Consider the following 25,960-nt stretch of genomic DNA (forward strand, 5'->3'; position numbering starts at 1 on the left):
AAAGGGTTAGTTCACCCAAAAATGAAAATGATGTCATTAATGACTCACCCTCATGTCGTCCCAAGCCCGTAAGACCTCCGTTCATCGTCAGAACACAGTTTAAGATATTTTAGATTTAGTCCGAGAGCTTTCTGTCCCTCCATTGAAAATGTATGTACGGTATACTGTCCTTGTCCAGAAAGGAAATAAAGACATCATCAAAGTAGTCCATGTGACATCAGTGGGTTAGTTAGAATGTTTTGAAGCATCGAAAATACATTTTGGTCCAAAAATAACAAAAACTACGACTTTATTCAGCATTGTATTGTGTTCCGGTTGAAGACGATGAACGGAGGTCTTACGGGCTTGGAACGACATGAGTGTGAGTCATTAATGACATCATTTTCATTTTTGGGTGAACTAACCCTTTAACCAGCATTACACCCAACAATCGAGACACTAAAAAAAAGAGATAATGACAAAGTAAAGTTGAATATGCGTGAAGTGTAAAAGGAAGCATATCTGTTTTCATTGGATGTACTAGTTAAGAAATCCATGGGTTTCTGCAACTAAGCTTTTCTCATAAAATTCTTATTTTAGTCCAGTCCTTGCTCTTTTGTTCACATATAATTAACCATTAACAAATTAAACTTTTGTCTGCAGTTGGCGGAGAACTATTCCTGAGTCACTCCCGCAGTCAAAGGTCAATCTTCACTAAGCTGAAATATCGTTGCAGTACAGTCAATAAGCTCTATAAATGGTTAAAAAAAAATGAAGCCATGTTTTATATAACTATTCAGCCGCACCCAGTCTCATTATCTTTGCTTAAAAGAAATGATCCGGGTTCAAAACCAGATGAGATCTGTGACATGCCTCAGTTTGCAAAGACAATGTGTTGATAGAAATGTGCTTACAATGGAAGTCTATGGGGCCCCTTAGACTGTACTGACAACTGCCTAGCCCTCGTCTCACTAAAACAAGTTTGAGGATTAGATCAGACATTATATAACAAGTAAGTCACCTTTTATTTATATAGCGCTTTTTACAATACAGACTGTATCAAAGCACCTTCACAGCGATAACATGAAAATAATGCAGTTCTCCTCTGGCCAATGAACAAACAGTGTGTGATAATGATTCAGGCAGCATTACAGGTCAGAAGTCAGATTGGATCAGAACATTCACAATATTTATTCAGTTCATCTAGTTGGAGGTCGGAGTCATCACGCCGGTATGGAGACGAGTTTGTTGAGGATCAGTGCCGAAGTCCATGAGGCCTTCAGAACAGAATAAAAGCAGCAGGCATTGCCTTGTGTCCTTAATAGGTTCAACTTCGTATTCATTTTTATTAGCCACCTGAGTGCCTGTTGATGGTTGTATAATAAAGGGAATTATAGATTATACTGCATTTAAAAAAAAAAGTTCACCCAAAAATCTTATCTCTAAGCTAGTGCATTAGATAAGATAATGTCTCTACAAGTACATGCATGCAATTAAGACACACTTTTATTGAAGGGCTGTGCTATATTTACCTATTAACCCTGTTTGAAATGAGTCAAGCCACCTTGATTAATACTATTACAACACACTGTTGTGACTTAACCCAAATTGGCATCAAACAGGAATAAAAAATAGCTGATACATTTATCACCGAGTCCACACGAATTGATCTTTGGCAATTGTGAATAAATAATGGACCTCAAATGCACAATTTCTAGATGAGCAGTTCGCACTGGAGTAATGAGGAAATGACAAATATCAGGACTGATTTGTTCTGTGCTTTATGCTGAATATGGTTGGTCACATGCTTCTGCCCTTAAGATGCAAACTTAATGACATTATTTGCTTGTCACCGGCATGCTTTTATGACTGCAATATGACTTGTGTGTGTTCTTTTGACTAATCATTGAACTCTGGAAATGACAAGATGACATGTCTGAATGTAGCTGGGTTACATTGTTTAGCCAATCTCTGTCTGTCTGTCTGTCTGTCTGTCTGTCTGTCTGTCTGTCTGTCTGTCTGTCTGTCTGTCTGTCTGTCTGTCTGTCTGTCTGTCTATCTATCTATCTATCTATCTATCTATCTATCTATCTATCTATCTATCTATCTATCTATCTATCTATCTATCTATCTGTCTGTCTGTCTGTCTGTCTGTGTCTATCTATCTATCTATCTATCTATCTATCTATCTATCTATCTATCTATCTATCTATCTGTCTGTCTGTCTGTCTGTCTGTCTGTGTCTATCTATCTATCTATCTATCTATCTATTACTGTAAAAAACTTGCTGCCTTAAATTTACAATCAACTTGGCTGTGTAAGTCATTTCAACTTAAATTACATGAAACTGACTTTAAAAATGAGATGAATATCTTAAAAAAATAACTTTTAAAATGGCTTAAAATGATCTATCACACAAATATCTTAAAGTCCCCCTATAGTCAATAATAATTATTGTATCCCTTAAAACTCATCTTTGAATTACATTTTAAATGTGTTTTCCTTGAAAAAAAAATCGTTATGCCTTAAAATAGCTTGAATGTAACCTACACCCTTGCCTTATTTATCATACGGGGTTCAATGAATATGCAAATTAGCCCCCCCCCATAGTGATTTCTTTAGTCTTTAGTTCACAGCAGTTTTAAAGAGAAAATACTCAGCAATGGAGTTGACTTAAGAATTTGCACATGGTTTGTCTTAAATCATATTAAAACACCACATAGACATATAAACAACATTAAAAACTGGATTTTCACCACAGGGGGACTTTAAGATAATAAGAAAGATGTGAACTGCATGCACTGTCTGCATGCAAGGAGATCAGAAGTCATGGCAAATTATGTTTTTACGTTAACCCATTAAAATAATTGAAACAATTTCAACTTCATATTTTTTATTTGAGGTTCTACTAGACAATATTTAAAAAGATTAGTTTAAATGACTCACAGCAAACTTTAAAGATTATACTTATAAATTTAATAACGTTGGACTTTTAAACCTTATAATTACCAGCCCATAATATTCCCCTCTTTAGCAACTCCTCTCCCATATTCTAATAAGTGATTGAATAATGAACAACATGCTGCCTGGAAACGCATGGTCTCTGATCACATGACAATTCGACGCATCCTTCCTTGTCAAGTCTCCCTTAGCTTTTTCTCCAATTTCTCTACTATTTCCTCAAGTTTGCCGGTTCCTTTTGCGGAACACTCTGTCAAAGAACACACAGCCCTGTAATGTGATCGCACCGCTTGTTAATCTCTCATGCAAGACACAAGCAGAGCCTTGTCAACATGGGAGGAGCTGACGTACTTTATTCCCAGTTATCAATGGGAGGAGGTTCGCTCACTGTGCATGGAAGTTTTACACTGGTCGGGTCAAAGTTTGGAGCTGCATCAGACACTTCACACTGGTTTATCGTTGCAGTCTGTCGTCTCGGCAACCCAAGAGGCTTCCCTTTCTACACTTCTGGTGCGTAATACAGTCTGGAGGAGGTACTGGCTATAAAACACCCCATTTAAAAAGGGGTGGCGGTCATGGAAAAGATAATGGGAACACTGAATATAGGCTACTGTTTATGAGCCCCGTAGATAAAAAAAAAAGAAAAGAGGCGTGGGGATTTAGTGGGGGCCAGCAGTGCTTGTACTTATGAAATCTTGAACTATCTGATGCAGTCCAAAGGTCGTCGCGAGTAGATCTTTGAAGGTTTTACTACGCGCGTAACAGCGAAACCTGCGTGGAAAGCCAAAGTTTAAGAACCCAAATTTAAGTTCTACCTCTTAATCTTGTTGTGCTTTACCTGTTTATAAAATGTTTTCTAATAGAAGCGTGAGGGTTTTGAAATTGGGAAGATGTGAGGCTTACGCGACGGTGTACCCCAAGGTTCCAAACTGGGTCCTGAACCTTTCCCCGCTGCCTTCCCTTTCTTCTCCGCATAGGAATATTTCTGCTTCCCCGGCGGCCCAAAGCGAACATCTACAGCAGAAAATGTCCGAAAATGGAGCGTTACCCCATCGGGGCAGAGTGCTCACCGTTGATACCATGAACCCCAACGTGAAGAAGGTTGACTACGCGGTCCGCGGGCCAATAGTTCAGCGAGCGCTGCAGATCGAGAAGGAACTGAAGGAGGTATGAGCAGTATTTGTTTCATCTTCGCAAAAACGTTATGCATTGAACTAAAGTTTATGTTACTGTACGTCGGGGTTGCAATTCTGCTAACATCCCGTCATTTTCTTGCGCATAGTTTGGAAGCAAGACCGTATAACTGGATGTTAATGCGACCTTCGCTCTGAAGGGAAAACTAGTCGGTGAACTGATGCTGTCCTGAGCTATGCTGTCAAATTTGTTTAAAAAGTGTGTTTTTTCATTATCTGAATTTGCTGATTTTGTTGTTGTTGTTGCCAGGCATAAACTGTAGGCTACATAATGTTGTTTACACATAAAAAAAAAAAAAAAAAAAACGTTGGCTATTTCTGGCCCATTTACGGGAATGTTTATTTGTGTGTAACGCCCCTGATAACTACACGAATAATAATTTAAAAAGGGAACCATTTTACCTCGTTAGGTATGTTTTAGGTTACTTGACAAAACAGTGCATTCTGAACTTCCCAGATTAGTCCTTCTTCATACATATTTCTATACTGAAAAAGGGTCAGTTTTACTTTTCTAGTGATCTTTCCTGTTGCAGACACTTAAAAGTAGGTTGAAAATCAGTCACTCTCTATTCTCCATTTTTTGGAAAATCTTCTAGGTCAGTGTTTGTAAAGCAGACTGGCATCACTCATTAGTGGATAAAGTCCACTCTTTGTTACTCATTTAGTTATTTTGGCTTGACATCTCATAGCAATCCCCATTTCTTTTGTCCATATGAGTGATGCTCAGAGCAGTAGTAGTTAACTCTGAGGTCATGCCCTTGATGTCAGCACTGATTGTCATGGGAACAGAGAGCATCTCTGTTTGTCAAGTCTTTACCTCACTCTTTAAATTGGTGGCTGTTAGGCAAGAGACCTTCCAAGAACGGACGCAAATGGAAATTATATTAGATGTCAAACATCTGTTCCCATACTGTTGTAAAATAACATCTGACGTTGGATTTTGACATATTTCCTTCCATATTACATTTATGACGGAATGCATGTGCACTTTTTACTCTTTTGTTTTACCATTGGCTCAGAGCCTGTGACTTTCAGTCGTAAACAATGAAAATGCATTATAAAAGCAATAATTACGTTACATTTGAACTACATGTTCTTATGGTTTAGGGTTACAGTTCAGTTCGGTTAAGGTGAGTTCCATGTAAGCTGCATACTAATATACTAATATGCATACTTACTATTAATACCCAGAAAAGTGCTATATAAATGTAACAAATGATTATTTATTATTATTTAAAAAAGTTCCTGCCTTCAATTTTTAAGTACAATCAACTTGGATGTTTAAGTCATTTCAATTTAAATTGCATTAAACTGACTTAGTTTTAAAAACGTAGAAAATTGAGTTAAAGCAATGTAAAAAACATATGTTGTCATAACTTATTGATCGTATAATTTTTTTACAGTGTATAACTATGTAACGTGTAACAAGGGCACTGTAAACACTGTGAAAAATAAGTACGAAACTGTCATTTACATAATTACTATAAATTCGCCCCTAAGCCACAAGGTATTTGCTAAGATGCAAGGTTCCCAGCGATCACAGTGACAACATTCACACACACACTGCTAGAGACCGCAGGAACAATGAGTATTAAAGGTGTCCATGGTAGTTAAATTGTGAAAGAATTTAATCATAACATCCTACTCTCATTGCTGTGATAAAAATACTGTGCAACTGTTTTCCATATGTTGTAACAATGCAACCAAGACGATTTTTCAGCACAATCTTCTGGGGGATTTCTTGATAGGAAAGAATATGCACTCTGTTTTAGACTTGGCACCTGTTTTTAGGTCCTGTGGTTTTAGGTTTCTGGGAAAGACATCCATAACAAAGGTGGCCTTCACCTAATACTGTACAAATCTCTCTTTCTCTTCCTGCTTACTTTTTTTTTCATTTACTTGTCTTACAGCTCTATTATACTCAATTCTCTTTTGTCTCTTTTCGTCTTTCTCTCAGCAAAGTTCTTTTGGTATGTAAAATATAACAGTATTGCAAAAGCAAAAATTACATAGTATCCATGCAGTTACAAAGTACAAATGAACTTATGTCAGAGGTGGCCTTCGAAGTGCACTGTCCTGCATTGTTCAGCTCCATCTCTAATAAATCACACATGAACAAATCTAACCAACGTCCGCAGGATTATTGAAAATCACAGACAGGTCTGTTTGAATCAGTTAGATGAACTCTGCAGGACAGTGGACCTCGAGCGGCAGAGTTGCCACCCCTGACATACATAGTACAATATTATGTTTATAAATGATTATTTGGTGAAGTAAAGTCCAAACTGAGGTCACATAAATGTGTCTGGAGCAAGAGAGCGAGTGTATAATTCTATAGTATTGAGATGCATTATTCATTCAGTAAAAAACTCATTAACGGCCACTGAACACTTTACTGTAAATTATTTGCATTTGTTCTTAAAATGACTAATTTAGGTTAAACTAAGGGTTAAATTAAATGAAAATGAAAATGTTGAGCCTTTTTAAAATAGTTGTGTTAGTTTTGTGTCCATCTGCGTTCTACTCCTAAAAGTTGGTGTAACATTTCTAATCTGCCTTTCCTGGGAATACTTTGATGACTATTCTTTGTCCAATCAGATGCGTGCTAGAATAGATATTCACTGATAGCATTTTAGTGTGTGTTATGACCATTTGCTCAAGCTATGACACACAAATACATTTTATTCTGTGGTGGTTTCAAACTAGATTTGAATGTTTTCAGTCTTGATACAGATTCCCCACAGATTCTCATTGTTCATGTCCTGTCTGTCCATCCATCCATCCATCCATCCATCCATCCATCCATCCATCCATCCATCCATGTCTATCTATCTGCCTGTCTATCCATCCATCCATGTCTATCTATCTGTCTGCCTGTCTATCCATCCATCCATGTCTATCTATCTGTCTGCCTGTCTATCCATCCATCCATCCATCCATCCATCCATCCATCCATCCATCCATCTATCCATCCATCCATCCATCCATCCATCCATATCTATCTGTCTGTCTGCCTGTCTATCCATCCATCCATGTCTATCTATCTGTCTGCCTGTCTATCCATCCATCCATCCATCCATCCATCCATCCATCCATATCTATCTGTCTGTCTGCCTGTCTCCATCCATTCATGTCTATTCATATGTCCGTCTATCCATCCATTTACATTTACATTTATTCATTTAGCTGACGCTTTTATCCAAAGCGACTTACAATTGCTATATTTCAGAGGTCGCACACCTCTGGAGCAACTAGGGGTTAAGTGTCTTGCTCAGGGACACATTTGTGTCTCACAGTGGATTTGAACCCGGGTCTCCCATCCATTGTGGGATTACAAATTTAAGAATCTGTTTAAGATCTGCTGATCCTACATTCTGACATAACATCACATGAAAAACTAAGGGGAAGTACATAGTATTTAGAATTTAAGGTAAAGATCATGATATCAGATGAATGATTCTGTTAAGCAAATATTTTAGCAAGAGGTTCCTGCCAGTTCTGTTCTTTTTATTGTAAGTCAAATGAGTCAGATTACTGAGACTCTCACCTTTTGTCTTTAATGGCTCTTGGAGCCCCTGTCCCATTCTTTGAATAGTTATGCTGATTGGATTAGGAGTGGTAACACCCTAGAGTCTGGGGTGGGTTGCTATAACTGACTCCTTTGTTTAAGGTCACCCAGGCGCTTTGTCTCTACTTGTAAGGACTGCCCCCTAAAATATGTATAAATATACAGCTTCTTTAGTGGGACTTGATGACCGCAGCTATGAAACGGCACACTCTTAATAAAGAACCCTGTTGAAGATTCATCCAAGTCTCATGGTCTTCCTTCTGAGTTTCCAACACCCTCCATCTATCCATGTCTATCTACCCGTCCATCCATCCATGTCTGTCTATCTGTCTATCCATCCTTCCATACATGTTTATGTCTATGTCTGTCTTTCTACAGTATTTTATCAAAAAAAATATACAAATATTTTCAAACATCCTTTAACCTTGCAGTTCTTTTGACATGTTTATCATGCGCTTCGCTAGTTACCTTGCATTTTTTGTCATGACCTTTTTACCCTGCTCAATCTTTAATGTAGAAGCTGCTATAAATCTGTAATGCAGATCATCAGACACATGTTGACTAAATGAAAGGCAGTTATGTGATAATGCAGGGAAAGGCCAGCTGTAATAACTACAGGAATGCTTAGTGAAATCTGACCCACTGTCCCTCATGCTTCATACTGCGAAAGTCAGCGTGACTCAAGTTTTACACTTGAAAACCTCTTTTTAACACAAACCATCCACCCTCTGCTCAAACAGGGTTAAAGGTTGTCATTCCTTTAGGGGCGGTAGTCACACCGCTATCTCTGATTGGCTGCCATTTAGAATCGTCTCCCCTTCCCGACCAATAGGTGAAGGGTTGAGAAATAAAACTTTAGGTATTTTTGGGGGGAGTGGGATTTATGGTAGATGCATTTGGTTCTATTGGACAGAGACTCAGTCTAACTCTAGTGAGAAACAGATGTGCAGCTTGCAATCCAGTCCCGTCCGTACCAACTACTGGGAGCACCGCTGTTGTTTGTTGAATTCCAGACAGCTGGAGCCTGAGGAACAAGATGACATGTTAGACAATGAAAGAGCCGTAATCAAGTGCATACACTGAGCCTATAATTCTTCTTCCCACACATATAACCTGCAGGAAATTTAGCAAGAAAGGCTTTTCTGTCATGACAACTCTCGGAGTGATTGGCATGGTAATGGATATGACAATGTTGATATGTTTGGTCTTGATGGAATAGATCTGCTACACTGCTGCTGCTGCAGTGCAAGTACTGCCAATACACACACGACACGCTGCTGTGTGAGCATCTAAGACACGCTGCTGCTGTACAATATAGCTTACATGAATTACCCATAGCAGATCTATATAGGTGGAGCTGGGGAAGGTGGAGGGTTTCTGAAGCGCTCTGCACTGCTAAGGCAAATGCTACCCAAGTATTTGAAGGTTGAGCAGCGAGCTCATTGGCTACTGATACGGCAAGAACCAATCAGCTATAGATAACTTTAGATAGATATTAATGGAGCTATTAGCCTGTGCCATCTAGAGTTTCATGCCAAAACTTTGTATTTATGAATTAACAAAATATTGGTGTGTACTACTCACCTATTGTTAAGATGACTGTGAGGCTTGATTGAAGTTAAACACGCAGTGACATGCACACTCTTTTTATTCAGTGAATCTGACTGAATCCTTGATCCCCTCCTCATGTAGGCTATTAGATTTCACAACAATAAGGTTTGTAGTAATTTCAGTGGTCTGACAACGGCTATGTAAATAAATATATTTCAAATAAGCAACACAAGTTACTCTGTTTTGACTAACTCCTCGCCTGTACCCACGCTGAGAGAAATTGTGAGTAAGTGGCAGTGCAGAGACTTTTTTAGGGAGTAACGCAATATTGTAACGTATTAATTTTGAAAGTGACTTTCCCCAACACTGCTTATTTTATGTTAAGCAAAATTAGACAAATTCTAAAAGTAGCAATAACTCAAATCCAAAGGAGAAGTAAGAAATAAAAGTAAACACTGTTATTTAAAAACCATGTATTTTTTTTAGCTAGCTGAGAAAAAATAGCTTGAGGAGTTTTAAAGGGGATAGTTCATTCTGACCATCATTCTGTCATCATTTACGGTCACCGTTATTTGACCAAGTAAGACGTTCCTGGATCAACATATTTTTGTTGGTTCTGGAATAACATTCCTGTCAGACATTTTAGTCCTGACACTATCCCTAACCCTACCATAACTTATTCCTAAAATCAGAAGGAAATGAAAGGTGAATAACACTGATGTAGAAGCACCTAACCCTGGTTGTAAACCTTGACATAAATCCTCAAATCTTGGTTGATTGTAATGTTGATCCAGAAATATGTTGTTTTTGGTGGAGTCAGGTCACCCATCGGGTCCTCCCCCTCATGCCATTCCAAACCTGCATGATATTCCTTCTTCTGTGATATTCTTCTCCAACTTGTTTTCATTTCATGAGATCGTGTTGTTTTCCCCTCATTACACATTCCTGTTGGTCATGTAAGTACCTGCTCTGGCTGCAGCAGTACACTTTCATATTACATTTTTATGAGCAGGTATTTGAACACTTCTTATTAAAATGTTGCAACACTGACATAATCATAATATACACTCACCTAAAGGATTATTAGGAACACCATACTAATACTGTGTTTGACCCCCTTTCGCCTTCAGAACTGCCTTAATTCTACGTGGCATTGATTCAACAAGGTGCTGAAAGCATTCTTTAGAAATGTTGGCCCATATTGATAGGATAGTATCTTGCAGTTGATGGAGATTTGTGGGATGCACATCCAGGGCACGAAGCTCCCGTTCCACCACATCCCAAAGATGCTCTATTGGGTTGAGATCTGGTGACTGTGGGGGCCATTCTAGTACAGTGAACTAATTGTCATGTTCAAGAAACCAATTTGAAATGATTCGAGCTTTGTGACATGGTGCATTATCCTGCTGGAAGTAGCCATCAGAGGATGGGTATGGTGGCCATAAAGGGATGGACATGGTCAGAAACAATGCTCAGGAAGGCCGTGGCATTTAAACGATGCCCAATTGGCACCAAGGGGCCTAAAGTGTGCCAAGAAAACATCCCCCACACCATTACACCACCACCACCAGCCTGCACAGTGGTAACAAGGCATGATGGATCCATGTTCTCATTCTGTTTACGCCAAATTCTGACTCTACCATCTGAATGTCTCAACAGAAATCGAGACTCATCAGACCAGGCAACATTTTTCCAGTCTTCAACTGTCCAATTTTGGTGAGCTCTTGCAAATTGTAGCCTCTTTTTCCTATTTGTAGTGGAGGTGAATGGTACCCGGTGGGGTCTTCTGCTGTTGTAGCCCATCCGCCTCAAGGTTGTGCGTGTTGTGGCTTCACAAATGCTTTGCTGCATACCTCGGTTGTAACGAGTGGTTATTTCAGTCAAAGTTGCTCTTCTATCAGCTTGAATCAGTCGGCCCATTCTCCTCTGACCTCTAGCATCAACAAGGCATTTTCGCCCACAGGACTGCCGCATACTGGCTGTTTTTCCCTTTTCACACCATTCTTTGTAAACTCTAGAAATGGTTATGGGTGAAAATCCCAGTAACTGAGCAGATTGTGAAATACTCAGACCGGCCCGTCTGGCACCAACAACCATGCCACTCTCAAAATTGCTTAAATCACTTTTCTTTCCCATTCTGACATTCAGTTTGGAGTTCAGGAGATTGTCTTGACCAGGACCACACCCCTAAATGTATTGAACCAACTGCCATGTGATTGGTTGATTAGATAATTGGTTAATCGTAATTTTATAACGCATGCATTTTGTCTGTAACGTATCTTGTTTGTAGGACAGCCCATTATCATCATCTCTTAGGTGTGTGATATTCTCTCACTTATTGACACGACATTCATGTTCTCACACATTTGTTACATACAGACTTGACAACTACAGTAGTGTTTTAGATGATTTACCAAAGAACTCTATCAAACACTTATAGAGTTGAGAATGCAGCTGCAGAAATGCTGACTCATATAGACTGTCAGCTCTTTACTCCTTACACAACCGACTGCAAGATCATGTTATTCATTTTTCAGTCCACTTTAGACATTCTAGCTATACTTTGCAACTACATGTCAACTAACTCACATTAGAGTATTAGTATACTGCCTGTTTAATATCTACTAGCACTTTATTTTGATCCTCCCCTACAGACATTCTACTGACTATAGGAAAATTTGCAACTACATTTACACTTATTCTACTAACCCTAACCTAACAGTCTGACAGTCTACTAATACTCTAATTAGAGTTAGTTGACATGTGCTTGCAAAGTTAATTATAGTAAAATGTCTAAAGTGGACCATCAAAATAAAGTGTTACCTTATTATATTATATTAATTAATTTATATTTATTTATTTATTTATTTATGTGCTATATTCATTTTACTTACAATGAATAATTTGTTAAATTCTGATCGCATGGTTATATAAAAGTTAATGGATTATCCATGAATTGTCAGTTTGCTCGGTGCTCTTTCATTGCGAAGGAAATGGAGTTTTATGTAAGCATCAAATGTACCTCAGATGTTTCTTCTAAAAAAAATTAAAAATTGATACACAATCTATCCGTCCACAAATTAGACAATTATACAAAAGTGCATAGCAAAGCACAGATAATTTGGTTTTGGAAGAATTTGATCAGTAATCTTAATACTGAAAACTCTGACTTTTATCACAGACATTGATATTTTGGCATATATGAGCGCAGATTGAAATATAACAGGGATTTCGGCTTAAACTCTGCATGAGGCAGATATGGGGTTAAGTCTTCATTTGCTCTCCATTTAATCTCTTTGCTGTTTAGGAGCAACAATTGAGCTATTGAAGAGATCTAATGTCTGTCTGTTTCCCACACATTCACATTCAATGTTTGTATAGACTCTCACTCCATCTTTGATCATTGATTTCTTGAATCATTGATTTCTTGAATCATTGATTTCTTGAATCATTTCCTTAAGCAGGCAATCATTTTTTGTTGACAATCAGATGACAGTATTATAACAGGTTTTGTTATCTAACCCTGTCAGAACCACGTGTTCCACACCGGAGAGGACTCGGCAACATATTTGGAAAAACAAGGTGGTTGTGTGTTGCAATCAGCATGCAGTGAGAGCGATAGGGAGGTTGTTTGTGAAGCTTCAGCTGCCCACTCTGTTAAAGTGCTTTTGAAATGAGTAAACAGAAAGAATGGGACACAGAAGGGGACTGGGTGAACCCCTGCCATCAGCAGGAATACTGACCCTTGCTGCTTGTTTGTTCTCCATAAGGCATGTAAAAGCACTGCAGCATTTTAACCCTCTGCTGATCAGACAAAGTTAGGTTTAAATAAAGGTTTTGTCACAAAACTCACCGACCAATCAGGTAGAGCTTTCATCATGAATATTAATGCCCCTCCCCCAACCATTCAACTCACACCTCAGCCATATCATAGAGATTTGTGTGTGGGCACATTTGACCTGGTCACCCATATCACCCTACCAACCACTTAGCAACTACCCTGGATTCCCTGGCAACCACTCAGAACACCTTAGCAATTCTCCAAGCCTAGCATCACACCCAGCTAACACAAATATGTTCTAAGAACGTTCTGCTATTGTTCCCATTAAGCTATGAAAATGTTAGTTCTGGATTTTCTGCTGTCTAAAAATGATCCAACCCCCTGAATAGAATCTCTCACAACAGCACAAATCTGCAAAACAAGCTTCTTAGTTGCACCAGATGTACTTGAGCTAGAACACATTGCATATTTGAACTGGTTTGTTGAGTGTCACATTTGAATGCATTGTTAGAAAGATGGCAAGACAAAAGAATAGTCCAAAAAGTTAAGAGAAGATATCATCGCCCCTCACAAACAAGAATCAAGATACAAAAAGATAGTGAAGGCAATGTTCCGAAATGTTCCGAGACACAGTTGGAAGCATAGTTTGCAAGTTCAAAGTTAAATTAACAGTGGTTACACTACCTGGATGGGGCAGAAAAAGGAAGCTATCAACGGCTGCAACCAGATTTCTGAGAAGGCAGGTTAGAAAAACCCTTGAGTGACTGCAAAACACCTGCAGCCAGACTTGGTGGCAACAGGCACTGAGGTTTCAGCTGCACAGGAAGGCCCGTACTAAACGCATGCCGGAACTCCAAGACGTACACCACTACTGACCCAAAAGCACAAGAAAAGTCAGCTCCAATTTGCTCAAAATCATATAAATAAGCCAAGTTTTGGGATTCTGTTCTGTGGAGCGATGAAACAAAATTGGATCTTTTCGGCCCTTTGGATCAGCGGTATGTCTGGAGGAAGAAGAATGAAGCATATGCTGAAAAGAACACCACGCCTACAGTTAAGCATGGTGGGGCTCAGTGATGCTCTGGGGCTGCTTTATATCCTCTGGCACTGGAAACCTGCAGCGTGTGGAAGGCAAGATGGATTCATTTAAGTATCAGGAAATCCTAGGAGAGAACTTCATGCCATCAGTGAGGAAGCTGAAGCTTGGGCCTCATTAAACCTTACAATGATCCCAAGCATACCTCAAATTCCACCAAGATATTTTGAGCTGATTTTAGAACTCATAGTGTTTTCATTAGCCGCGTTTCCACTGCCGGGCCAGGGCTAACAGTGAGCCGAGCTGAGCCAGTGGCCTCGGGCCTCAAGCACCGGGCTTGCGTTTCCACTGCCGGGCCAGTAGCCCCGCAGCACTGCCCTAAACCCCGCCCCTAACACGCCTTTCTGGATCAGACGTCATACAACCCCAACCCCAACCCGACCCATTTCAGCGGGTATTATGAATTTATTTATTTTTTAAGTTAGGAAGATAGCATGTATATTAACTCACCGGCCGTGGCTGCAGCCTGCAATAGTGTCCAGATTGTCTCGCGAGTCACCATTAACAGAGGGACGGTGTCCATCAAGTCGAACCATGGAATTTGGAAAGTTCCTTCTCTGAGCTCCGCTTTGTCCATTGTGCGTTTGAATCGCCTTGTACAATACTGCGCCCGCAACTTTTTTTTTTTCCTGAACTTGAAGCGTTGCTCGCTGAATGCTTAGCTTAGAAAGTTCAGCATCGATGTATTTTATAACGTCTTCGTTTCTTCACACGCCGTCAAATTGACGTTGTACACTTTCTTCTGCCCAAATGCTCAGAAGAGCTTTGGTATCTTCTACAGACCAGTACAGGCGATTCTCCATTTCGAGCAGCGATTATTTTGCGCGATTTAAAAAAGTGAAATGTGCATCTTGCTTCAGATCATAACGTTCCATAACACCGATAAACTCCGCCTTTTACCGTGAGCACGCCTCTAGCCCAAGCTGGCCCGCTTTGGCCCAAGGTATTCGACGTGCCAGAAATCCTGGCCGTTGGCCCCGAGTAAGCCCCGATCAAGCCCCGGAAGTGACAGTGGAAGCGCGACTGGCTCTGGCACGCACTAGCACGGCTCGGCCCTGGCCCGGCAGTGGAAACGCGGCTATTGGTAATGTAAATATACTCATGTGTCTGTGTGAGTTCATTGTGTTGGGAACGACTTGAAAGTATATGGTATTGTGTGATCCTCAGTCATTAATGCCCAGTTTTTCTCTTTAATCTTCTACAAAGTTGGCAAGTGTATGATGCGCAGTGTTTTAAAATCTGTTCAGATTTTAAAAGTTGTGTACTGTATTCAAACCTCAACTCTATTCATGACTAATAACATCTATGCTAGATATCATTGTCTGCTTTCTTACATTTTGTTTGATATATTTTACTCCATTTCAGGGGGTCAAGAAGCCTTTTGAAGAGGTCCTTAAAGCCAATATCGGCGATGCTCACGCTATGGGGCAACGGCCAATCACCTTCTTTCGACAGGTAGCCGACTCTTCTTCTTTTGCTGATAGGAGTCTCAATGAATGATCTATTCTAGTCCTTTCCAGTCATTTTCAGGTCCACTGCACTTTCAGCTGTTCCACGCATTAACCAAAGTCAACAGTTTTGATGGACCACTTTGCACATAGCCAAGTTATTTAATTTTATTCATTTTGCTTAGCTTGTTCTAGATGTTTTTATGGCCTCAAGACTGAATTGTTTTTCAAGGTGATGGCACTGTGTACTTATCCAACACTACTTGATGACAACAAGTTTCCAGAGGATGCCAAAAACCGAGCGAGGCGTATTTTGCAATCATGTGGAGGGAATAGCATTGGTATGTGATTTGTGTATAATGGGAGTTGACATGAAATATTAGATGATTTTTAATGATGTTTTTACTTTTTTGTATAATGAAAGCCAGTGGGCTCCGTTTTTTTTTTTTGGACCCCATTGACTTTCATTAAATGGATAAAATAATCTTTTATCATCTCTTAAATGGTTATATCATCTTTTGTGCTCTACAAAAGAAAGAAAGAAATGGTGACCAGTTACATGACACACAATTTCCCTTATCCATGCAGTATATGTACATTTTTAACCTAATATCCCACATAAAATGATAAACTCTATTAATTGTTGACTGCTGAACTAGCTGATGTTACTCAATCTACTCAGGGATGTTACTGATTAAAGTGCTGATGTTAGTCAGTGTCCAAAAGTCATCTGAGGTTTTAAGGCTCTGTAATATGAAATTGTTCCCGTATTCACACCTCCCTTTGCTCTTTCCCTCGTGTTCGTCAGGTGCGTACACAAACAGTCAGGGCATTGACTGTGTAAGGCATGATGTTGCGAAGTACATTCAGCGCCGTGACGGCGGTATTCCGTCTGATCCTGATAACATCTACCTCACAACAGGAGCCAGTGACGGCATTGTGGTACGTCAGGCAAACGCAAACACAGTTCTTTGTACACTTAACTTGTGTAAGACTCAGTCAGCCTGCTCCAGTTGGTGAACGTGATTTAGGGGTAGGGATAGCAGGGTTAGGGCTGTTTTCGGACAGGAATACTGTTCCAGGATCAACAAAATATGTTGATCCAGGAACATGTCTTACTTGGCAAAATCACGGTGACCGCTCCAGTATGTCAGTTAAAGAGACAGTCCACCAGTTTTCTGCTCTACTTTATCCAGTATACTTATTATTCCATATGTCAACTCATCAGTAGAGTGAACAAAAAATAGCACCTGCGATTTTTCAAATGAAAAGTTTTTTTGCCTTTCAAATTCTGTTCTTTTATAAATCGTATTTTTTTTTTTTAGTTTAATAACTACATTTTATATAAATGTATAAGTGTAAGTGACTTTTTTTCTCAGAATTGTAAGATAGAAATTTGGAATTGCAAGAAGAAAATGTAACTGTGAGATATAAGCTCGCAGTTCTGACATTTTTCTCGCAATTGCGAGTTTACAACTTCCAATTCTGATTTTTGTTTTTTATTTATTGTTTTGTTTTCCAATTCCGAGTTAATATCTCGCATATTTGGACTTTATTTATTGCAAAAACAGAGTTTATAACTTGCAATTCTGATTTTTTTTTTCTCACAGCTGGGAGATATAAATTCGCCTTTTCGAGAAAAATGTCAGAATTGTGAAATAAAAAGTTTATTCCATAGCTGAAAACAAGCTTCCAAAGCAATCAGACTAAAGATTTTAATTTGAAAAAAATCCCATAGCCTTACATTTACCTCGTTTCCACCAAAAAAGAACTGGTTCGGAAACTGGTGCTGGTTCAAAGTTGGTTCAACTTGCGAACCTTCTCAGAACCTGTTTGTTTTTCCACTGACTAGAGAGCCCAGCGAACGACGTCGTTACGTCACTGTGTATGTCGCCATACATGTTAGCTTTCCCATTCCCGTCGTGTTGTTGTTCACAGTAACCCGCCCCCAGCCCCCGACGTAAGCATGATGTGGTAAAAGAACGGTTCTAGTCCAGCAAAGAGTTGGTGCCGCTTTGGAACCAATTTTCCTGGCCGAGAACCGGTTCTTTGGCTGTCGAAACACAAAGATCTGGTTCTCGAGTAGGCACCGGCTCCGAACCGGCTCTCAAAATGCTTTGGTGGAAAAGGGGTAATTGAGACACATATAGGGGCCAGAATATCATAGGAATTTTGGGGTGCCTCTTTTGACTTGGTCTTGTAAACAGCCATGTAGAAACCACATAACAAGGCCCCAACAACCACCTGCCTCCCCCTAGCATCATGCACCTCTCACATTTAATTGAGGAAATCTAGTTTTCACTCTTATTCACACACATTGTCTTTGTCTTGTTGACTTTTAGACCATACTGAAGCTGTTGACGACTGGGGAGGGTCGTACACGGACGGGGGTCATGATCTCTATTCCTCAGTACCCTCTGTACTCTGCATCTATAGCAGAGCTGGGTGCCGTTCAGGTGAATTACTACTTGAATGAGGAGAAGTGCTGGAGCCTAGACATAAGTGAGCTACAGCGATCTCTACAAGCAGCCAGAGAGCATTGCAACCCCCGTGTGCTGTGCATCATCAACCCCGGCAACCCCACTGGTAAACCATTAAGATCATTTTCAAAAGAACAAATTCAAATTGATCATCTGCAATGCGGTGAAGTCAAAGGGTTTGTTCACCCAAAAATGAAAACTACACCATTATTTACTCACCCTCAAGCCATCCTAGGTGTATATAACTTTTTTTCTTTCAGATCAACACAATCGGAGTTATATTAAAAACGTCCTAGCTCTTCCAAGCTTTATAATGGCAGTGAATGGCGGTCCTGATTTTAAAGTTACAAAAAGCGCATCCATCCATCATAAAAGTAATCCAAAACTAAAGGCCTTCTGAAGAAAGAAGTTTTTTTGTAAGAAAAATATCCATATTTAAAAGTTTAAAAACTAGAATAACTAGCTTCCGGTAGACGGCCGAACGCAAGTCGACTTACGCCACAAGAGTAACTTCTGACGCGATGTAGGACGTACGGTGTAGGAGTATCGTAAGCTTTGACGCCTCTCGCGGTTCAAACAAATAAGGCTGGGCAACAAACTCAAGCTCCTCTTCTCTTATATCGAAATCATTCTTTTTTTCTCTTTAAAAATTCCCGCTTTAGACTTTGTGACTGGTGTTTTGTTTTGCTCTATCCGCTTCCGCGTTCGTCAATGCGTCAGGTCAGGGGTTACTCTTTCGCCGCAAATCGATGCGTACGTTTGATATATCAAACGTTTTAGGTCAATAAGCTTTTTTAAAAATAATTTAATAGTCTATTCATCAAGGATACATTAAAGGTGCACTATGCAGGAATTCCGTTTTTGTCAAACAGCGACCCCTAGAGTCGCTGTGGAGTACTTGTACTGTGGTGAATAGCACTCACGCAGAGATGGCTCGCACTCACGGCCGGATCCCCTCCCCCTGTACACCGGTACCTGTTCAGTAGGATGGACGCTGTAACGAGTGGAAATAAGGTGTGGCCCCTTTAAGAGCTGCGCGCGCCCTGTTTAACTGTCGGCAGTCTGTATTGTATGTGCGCCTCGAACACCACATGTATACGGCGCCGGGTTATTTCTGTTTGATGCTCATTTTATCAGAATTTTATCAGATCTGTTTTTTGCCGTAAAGCAATTCGTTACATCGCGAGACCTGATATCACACGATACTTCCTGATGCTGCGGCCAGCGGCCCGCCAGCTCAAAGTTGCAAGTGTGTTTTTTCCGCTCACATGCGATAGGGGGGTGCGAAACGACCACCATTCAACCCGAAAAGAGTAATATAACCATTCCAATGACTCCGAAGCTGTTCGGTTGAGGTAAAAAACCTGCATAGTTCACCTTTAAATTGATCAAATGTAACAGTATTACATATAGCTTTTCTATTCATCAAGGAATCCCGAAAGAAATGTATCATGGTTTCCACAAGAACATCAAGCAGCACATATGTTTTTTAACATTGATAATAATCAGAAATGTTTCTTGAGCATCAAATCAGCATATTAGAATGATTTCTGAGGAATCATGTGACACTGAAGACTGGAGTAATGATGCTGAAAATTCAGCTTTGAACAATGGAAAAAATAACATATTCAAATATATTCAATTAGAAAACAGTTATTTTAAACTGTAATATCATTTTACAATATTTACTGTTTTCACTATTGATCAAATGCAGCCTTCGTGAGTATAAGAGACTACTTTCAAAAACTTTACAGACTGCAAACTTTTAAACAGTGTAGTCAACCAAAATGTGGTATAAATAAAGTTTTTCAAGATTGTATTTTTTGAAGTATTTAATTAAACTTGCCCGTTTTTCTTCTCACCTTGTCCTATAGCTGATTTTTTTTTATTGGTCCATTCTTTCTTTTTTTAATAGGTCAGGTACAAAGCAGACAATGTATTGAAGATGTAATTCGATTTGCAGCCAAAGAAAACCTCTTCCTAATGGCTGATGAAGTAAGTTAATACTGGGGGTCATATGGTGTTTACACCATCTTATATCATACCATAAATCTGTATTCACATCATATCAGCATCTACAGTCATAGAAGTGCACACTTTCATACAAGGGTTTAACGCATGCAGTTATCACCCTACTTGCTCAGCGCTAAACATTTCTTTTACTATGCGTCTGTTTCTTAGGTGTATCAGGACAATGTATACGCAGAGGGCTGTGAGTTTCACTCCTTCAAGAAAGTGCTGTTCGAGATGGGTTCAGAGTATTCAAGGAAAATAGAGCTGGTATCATTCCACTCCACCTCTAAGTGCTACATGGGAGAGTGAGTACACATCCGTCAGGTTTATCATTTCACAGGGAAACACATTGCATTGGTATGGACCTGGCTCTGTTGTATACATATGTATTGTATACATATCTAGTTCAGTCAACTCTAGAGGACGCAGGCTGATAGGTTAATGCAATCTGCAAGCAATCGCATCATAACTCCATGTACAAGTTGATTGGCCTCTGCTGATACTGCAGCCAATGAGATTGCTTGCTCAACATTTAAATAGTCTGGTTCAGTGTTTGCTGTAGGTTAGTCAGAGTTCCTCTGAAACCCTCCACCTCCCCAGCTCCACCTGTCTAGATCTGCTACAGGATTTATATATGTCTATTATTAATGCAACAGATATTACATACTCACTGCAGCGTGTCTATATGTCTATTAGCAGTACCAAGTACATATTGTCTCAACAACAAATACACTAATATTGCCATATTCAATAACATGCTGAAACTATTTCAAGAGTTGTAATGATTGAAATGTATTTACAAAAGTTGTCAATGTATGAAACGATATGCTTAAAAGTGTATTTTTGTGCACAGAAAACAATCCGATAACAATGTAGAATTCCATGTGCACCAAGTTCATCCAATCCATATAACATACTTTCTTTTCTAACGTACATGAACACACTTTCAGATGTGGTTTTCGAGGGGGATACATGGAGGTCATCAACATGGACCCAGAGGTTAAGGCTCAGCTCTCCAAGCTGGTGTCAGTGCGCTTGTGCCCACCTGTGCCCGGTCAAGCCCTCATGGACCTGGTGGTCAACTGCCCTCAGCCCGGAGAACCCTCCTACCAGACGTTCATGAAGGTGCCTTCCTCTTTACAATTTCTAGCACTTCTAGACGAGAGTAGACCAACTAACTTGCTGGTGTACAACTCTGGTTACGGGAAAAGTTATTTCCAAGACATTGGGTCTCATTCAATCACTAACAATTGGATTATTGGATAAATAAGTGGATTATTCGTATTAATATGCACAGGAGAACTTATTGCGAAAAATGTATGTATGCACATGAATTGTGTGGATGGATGGATGGATAGATGGATAGGTAGTTAGGTAGGTGGACGGACAGATAGATGGATGGATGGATAGATAGATATTGTATATATAGTTTCAGTTGTTCCTAATTTATTTTTCGTAAAAAAAAAAATGTAGTATAAATTTTAGTATGAAAGTTACTGATGAATTGTGATTTGTTTGTGAAAACATTTGTACGTATCTGCACAGTTAGTGAATGAGACTCATTGTCTTTCTTCTGGGGAACAAAAAACAAGATATTTTAAAGGAGCTGTATGTAAGAAATTTATTTCAATTAATCATAAAATGGCCCTGATATGTCATTAGACATTAAGAAATCATGTTCATTTCAAATACTTATATCACTGACAACAGTAGTACGGCCACGATATTGTCATTTAAAAAGTGAAGTTGCAGCCCTCAACTGATGTTGATGTTGTCATGTTGTGTTTTGGTCTGATGCTCCACCCTCCACCTATCTACCAATCACAAAGTCAGTAGTGTTGCGGGATCTGGGTTGCCAGCTCTGCTCTAGTTACCACTTCTTGGAGCAGACTACATTCCTGCTGGATCCTGCAGCCTATCTGGCAACCTCGAGTCAGGGGGGAGGGGGAGGGGATACACCGCTCTACAGTAATTTGAAAGTGATTGCAGTAGCAGTTTTGGACACAATCTTACATACAGCTCCTTTAAAGAATGTTTCAGGTGTTCAAGTCAATTTGGTCAAAACCCCCATTGACTTATTATGTGGACAAAAAACATGTCATTCAAAAGAAAACATTCAACTGCTGTACAATGTTTCTTTGGTTTCTGCAAAAAAGGCTGGGTATTTTGTTCCCAATTAACTGTGTTTAATCAAGTTAAACGTACTGGCTAGTGTCCCAGTCTCTTCCTTTATTTATTCCTCTTCCTCTGTCTTGTGTAGGAGCGAACAGCCGTTCTGAGTGCCTTGGCTGAAAAAGCCAAACTGACCGAGGAGATTCTGAATACGGTGCCAGGCATCAGCTGTAACCCTGTGCAGGGAGCCATGTACTCGTTCCCCAGGATCACCATACCTCAACGCGCCATCAACGAAGCCAAGGTCGCTTTGTGTCACATGTTCTTTATGTCTTCTGATTAACGGTATCATTGACTTAGTTCATGGCTTGTTTCTCTGTGTGTGAATACAGGCGAAGGGTCAGGCTCCAGACATGTTCTACTGCATGAAACTTCTGGAGGACACCGGGATCTGTCTCGTTCCTGGCAGCGGTTTCGGTCAAAGAGATGGCACTTACCACTTCAGGTGTGTGTGTTTGTCCTCAAGAGTTTGGAACAGGGAATCGTTAACACACAATATACAAGTAGTGAGCTCTTAAAGTCGTGAAACTGAGTGCGAGTGCGAGCTTGCTGTCGACTGTAGAAAAGGGGCGGAGTTTAAGCAGACTACATGATTGGAGGAGTCCGACATGGATAAATTGTTCACAATTATATCAATAATATGCAATTAAAAAATAATAGGTATTTTTCATTTTATGCCAAATTTATTAGACATGCTGCTGAGTATATGGAATATGGAATATTTGTTAAAAAGAAAGAAAGAAAGAAAGAAAGAAAGAAAGAAAGAAAGAAAGAAAGAAAGAAAGAAAGAAAGAAAGAAAGAAAGAAAGAAAGAAAGAAGAAAACATTCACACCCACAACGTTTTTACTTATAAATTATGTATAACAGATAGTTATTGTTTTCATAAGCAAATATTTTTTTATTTTTTTTGCAAATAGTCTAGGTATCTGCTCATTTAATATAACTATAATTATTGTGATTGAGAAGCTACAAATTACCACACACCTTTTTATTATTTTCTTTTTGCAAATAGTCCATGAGACATGATGATGGGGAAAAAAATATTAGATCGGAGAAAATATTATATTTTAATATTTTTTGGTGTTTTCTCACAAAAGTATTGGGTTCCAACAAAAAAACTTTGTGTTTGGTTGCAAAATTCATAAAATATATATATTTTTTTTACAAAAGTTTTGCGAGAGAATGTAAAGTCTCTCAGGGAACACAAGTTTTGTTAGAGAACGCAAAAGCATTGAAATATATATATTTTTAAATATAATATAAAAAATATATAATAATTGTCCCTTTAGGGGCTTCGTAGCTTCTCAATTAATATAATTGAAATGATTATAATTGAAAAACTACATGCAATATTTGCTAAAAATTGTATGTAATGAAAAAATGTAATTTTGTCAAGTCACCTTTATTTATGTAGAGCTTGTCACAATACAGATTGTTTCAAAGCAGCTTTACAGTGATAACAGGAAAATAACGCAACAAAGATAGCCTCGGCAGATCTAGAAGAAAATATTCTCATAGTCCAGCTTAAGTAAGTTCAGTGATGGTTCATTTCTGTTGTAAAAAAGTTATTAATTTAGTTAATTTATCTATACAGCCGCTCTGGAGAAAACAGTGATGTCATTGTCCAGCTCAGTTCAGTTCTCCTATAATGGTGTCAATGCAGGCAGACCAATAATATTGTTGAATTTCCTCTTCTTTACCAGGATGACCATCCTTCCTCCAACAGACAAGCTCAAGATTATGCTCCACAAACTGAAGGAGTTCCATCAGACGTTCACCCAGCAGTTTGCTTGACCCGGTTCAGTCCCAGCTCTTACTACCACAACCGACTGACTAAAAGTGCTACAACACATTTTTCAAATTCTTAATGTTTGGTCAGGATGTGGCCAAATAATCTCTTGAGCCTTGATGGACACTAATCTGCAACCTTTCCAATGGATAATGTTATGCCTAGTAGCTAAAGATGAACGAGTACACTATAAAACTCTCACTATGGACTTTTAACATGCAAAGGGTAGAAATAGCAAGACTTGATTTGACATTTTTTAAAAACTTTCCTGTTGCGTTGAAGATGAAAAAGATGCGTTGAGGTCGATCTGTTTACACCTGGTGTCTTAATCTGTCTCTTTTGTCCACTTTCAACCACTTCTGTCCTGATTTCTTCGAGGGGAGGGTCTATGGGCGGGGAAATGTGTGGTCTTTTTCAGATCTTTCGATCTAATGGACAAAATAAGCCCACGCAATTTTCATATGAACGCACCTGGAGACAATGGAAAAACCCTGAGAGCAACAGCTTAAGTTTCAGATCACGGCGAACGCTTTGAGTGTGTGTTAGAAATCAGGAATGGTGAGAGAACATTGTGCTTGGTACGTTTTCCGTCTTCAAAACAAACTTGGTTCTCCAGCCGACAAAGTTTAAATCCCGTCTGGCTAGCGCGCTAGTTTACTCAGTTGACGGAGAGTAGATGGTCTTTTGTGGCTGTTCGAAACTCATTCGACCACATGAGCGTTTACACTACGAAAGCAATCCGGTCTAATGTGTTTTCGACTACCTCTGGAAGTGGTCGAAAGTGGACAAACTCAAAGCGTTTAGACCCCATTTACACCTGTATTTAGCGTCCTCCACTTGTGACCCGATCGACCAAAACGCATTTTAATACCAGGTGTAAACAGGGCCTTATTGTGGTCCGTGAATAGTAAGATGAAAATAATGGGCATTCAAGAGACATGATTCTGCACTGGTTTCTCTTCAGTGCTCTGTGGCAGTTGTAATTATAAATGTATTCATGAATCACATTCCTGTATGTGTAAATAACAGATTGATTTTTATGGCAGATATAATACAGTATAGATTAATATTTTTGTGCAGTGTGCTGTTTTTGTTGTGCAAGCTACTCACCACTAGAGGACACACCACTACAAATCACACTTGATCATGCTTTTGAATTGAATTGAAGCCTTGTTTTGTAACACCTCTGTCTCTCTCTCTCTCTCACACACACACACACACACACACACACACACTACTGAGAAGCCCAACTGCTCCATTCTTTGATGGTGTCATTTTGTTAATGAGTTAAGAGACATAATGGGATGAGATGCACTTTGAGAACTTCACATCTCAAAACTTTTAAAAGCTAATTGCTCTCGTCAGCGCTCTGTTAGAAGTGCTTTCATTTCAACTAACTGCAGCAGTTTTTTTACCAATATTTTTAACAACAACAACAAAAAGTTTGTTTGGTAAATGCAATGCCACAAATATTATATATACACACCACCAGACAAAAAGTTTTTGAAGGAATTCTCAGCATCATTTCTCCAGTCTTCAGTGTCACATGATTCTTCAGAAATCAAATGATGATTTGATGCTCAAGAAACATTTCTGATTATTATCAATGTTGAAAATAGTTTTTGATGCTTAATATCAAAACTGGATATGTATTAAGCAAGGATGCGTTAAATTGATAAAAACTGACAGGAAAGACATTTATAATATTAATGCTGTTCTTTTGAACTTTCTATTCATTAAAGAATCCTGAAAAAATATATCACAGTTTCCACAAATATTAAGCAGCAAAAACAATTTTCAACATTGATAATAATAATAAATGTTTCCATAAGCATCAAATCATCATATTAGAATGATTTCTGAAGGATCATGTGACACTGAAGACTGGAGTAATGATGCTGAAAATTCAGCTTTGATCACAGGAATAC

General features: G+C 39.1%; 1 protein-coding gene across 1 annotated transcript; it reads left to right on the forward strand.

Annotated features, from left to right (window-relative positions):
• The first annotated feature begins 3,219 nt into the window (after window positions 1–3,219).
• On the forward strand, window positions 3,220–24,295 carry gpt (glutamic--pyruvic transaminase). Its single transcript, XM_056264431.1, is given in 13 exon segments — window positions 3,220–3,432; window positions 3,434–3,450; window positions 3,918–4,107; window positions 15,495–15,584; window positions 15,810–15,918; window positions 16,386–16,519; window positions 17,920–18,163; window positions 19,973–20,052; window positions 20,239–20,375; window positions 21,021–21,195; window positions 22,331–22,486; window positions 22,575–22,687; window positions 23,947–24,295. Coding segments are annotated over 13 exon segments (1,725 nt in total). The 5' UTR covers window positions 3,220–3,243; the 3' UTR covers window positions 24,038–24,295.
• The last annotated feature ends 1,665 nt before the right edge of the window (window positions 24,296–25,960 follow it).

Source organism: Rhinichthys klamathensis, unplaced genomic scaffold (genome assembly GCF_029890125.1).
Source record: "Rhinichthys klamathensis goyatoka isolate OS25496 unplaced genomic scaffold, OSU_Roscu_1.1 h1tg000011l_1, whole genome shotgun sequence".
Taxonomy (NCBI): domain Eukaryota; kingdom Metazoa; phylum Chordata; class Actinopteri; order Cypriniformes; family Leuciscidae; genus Rhinichthys; species Rhinichthys klamathensis.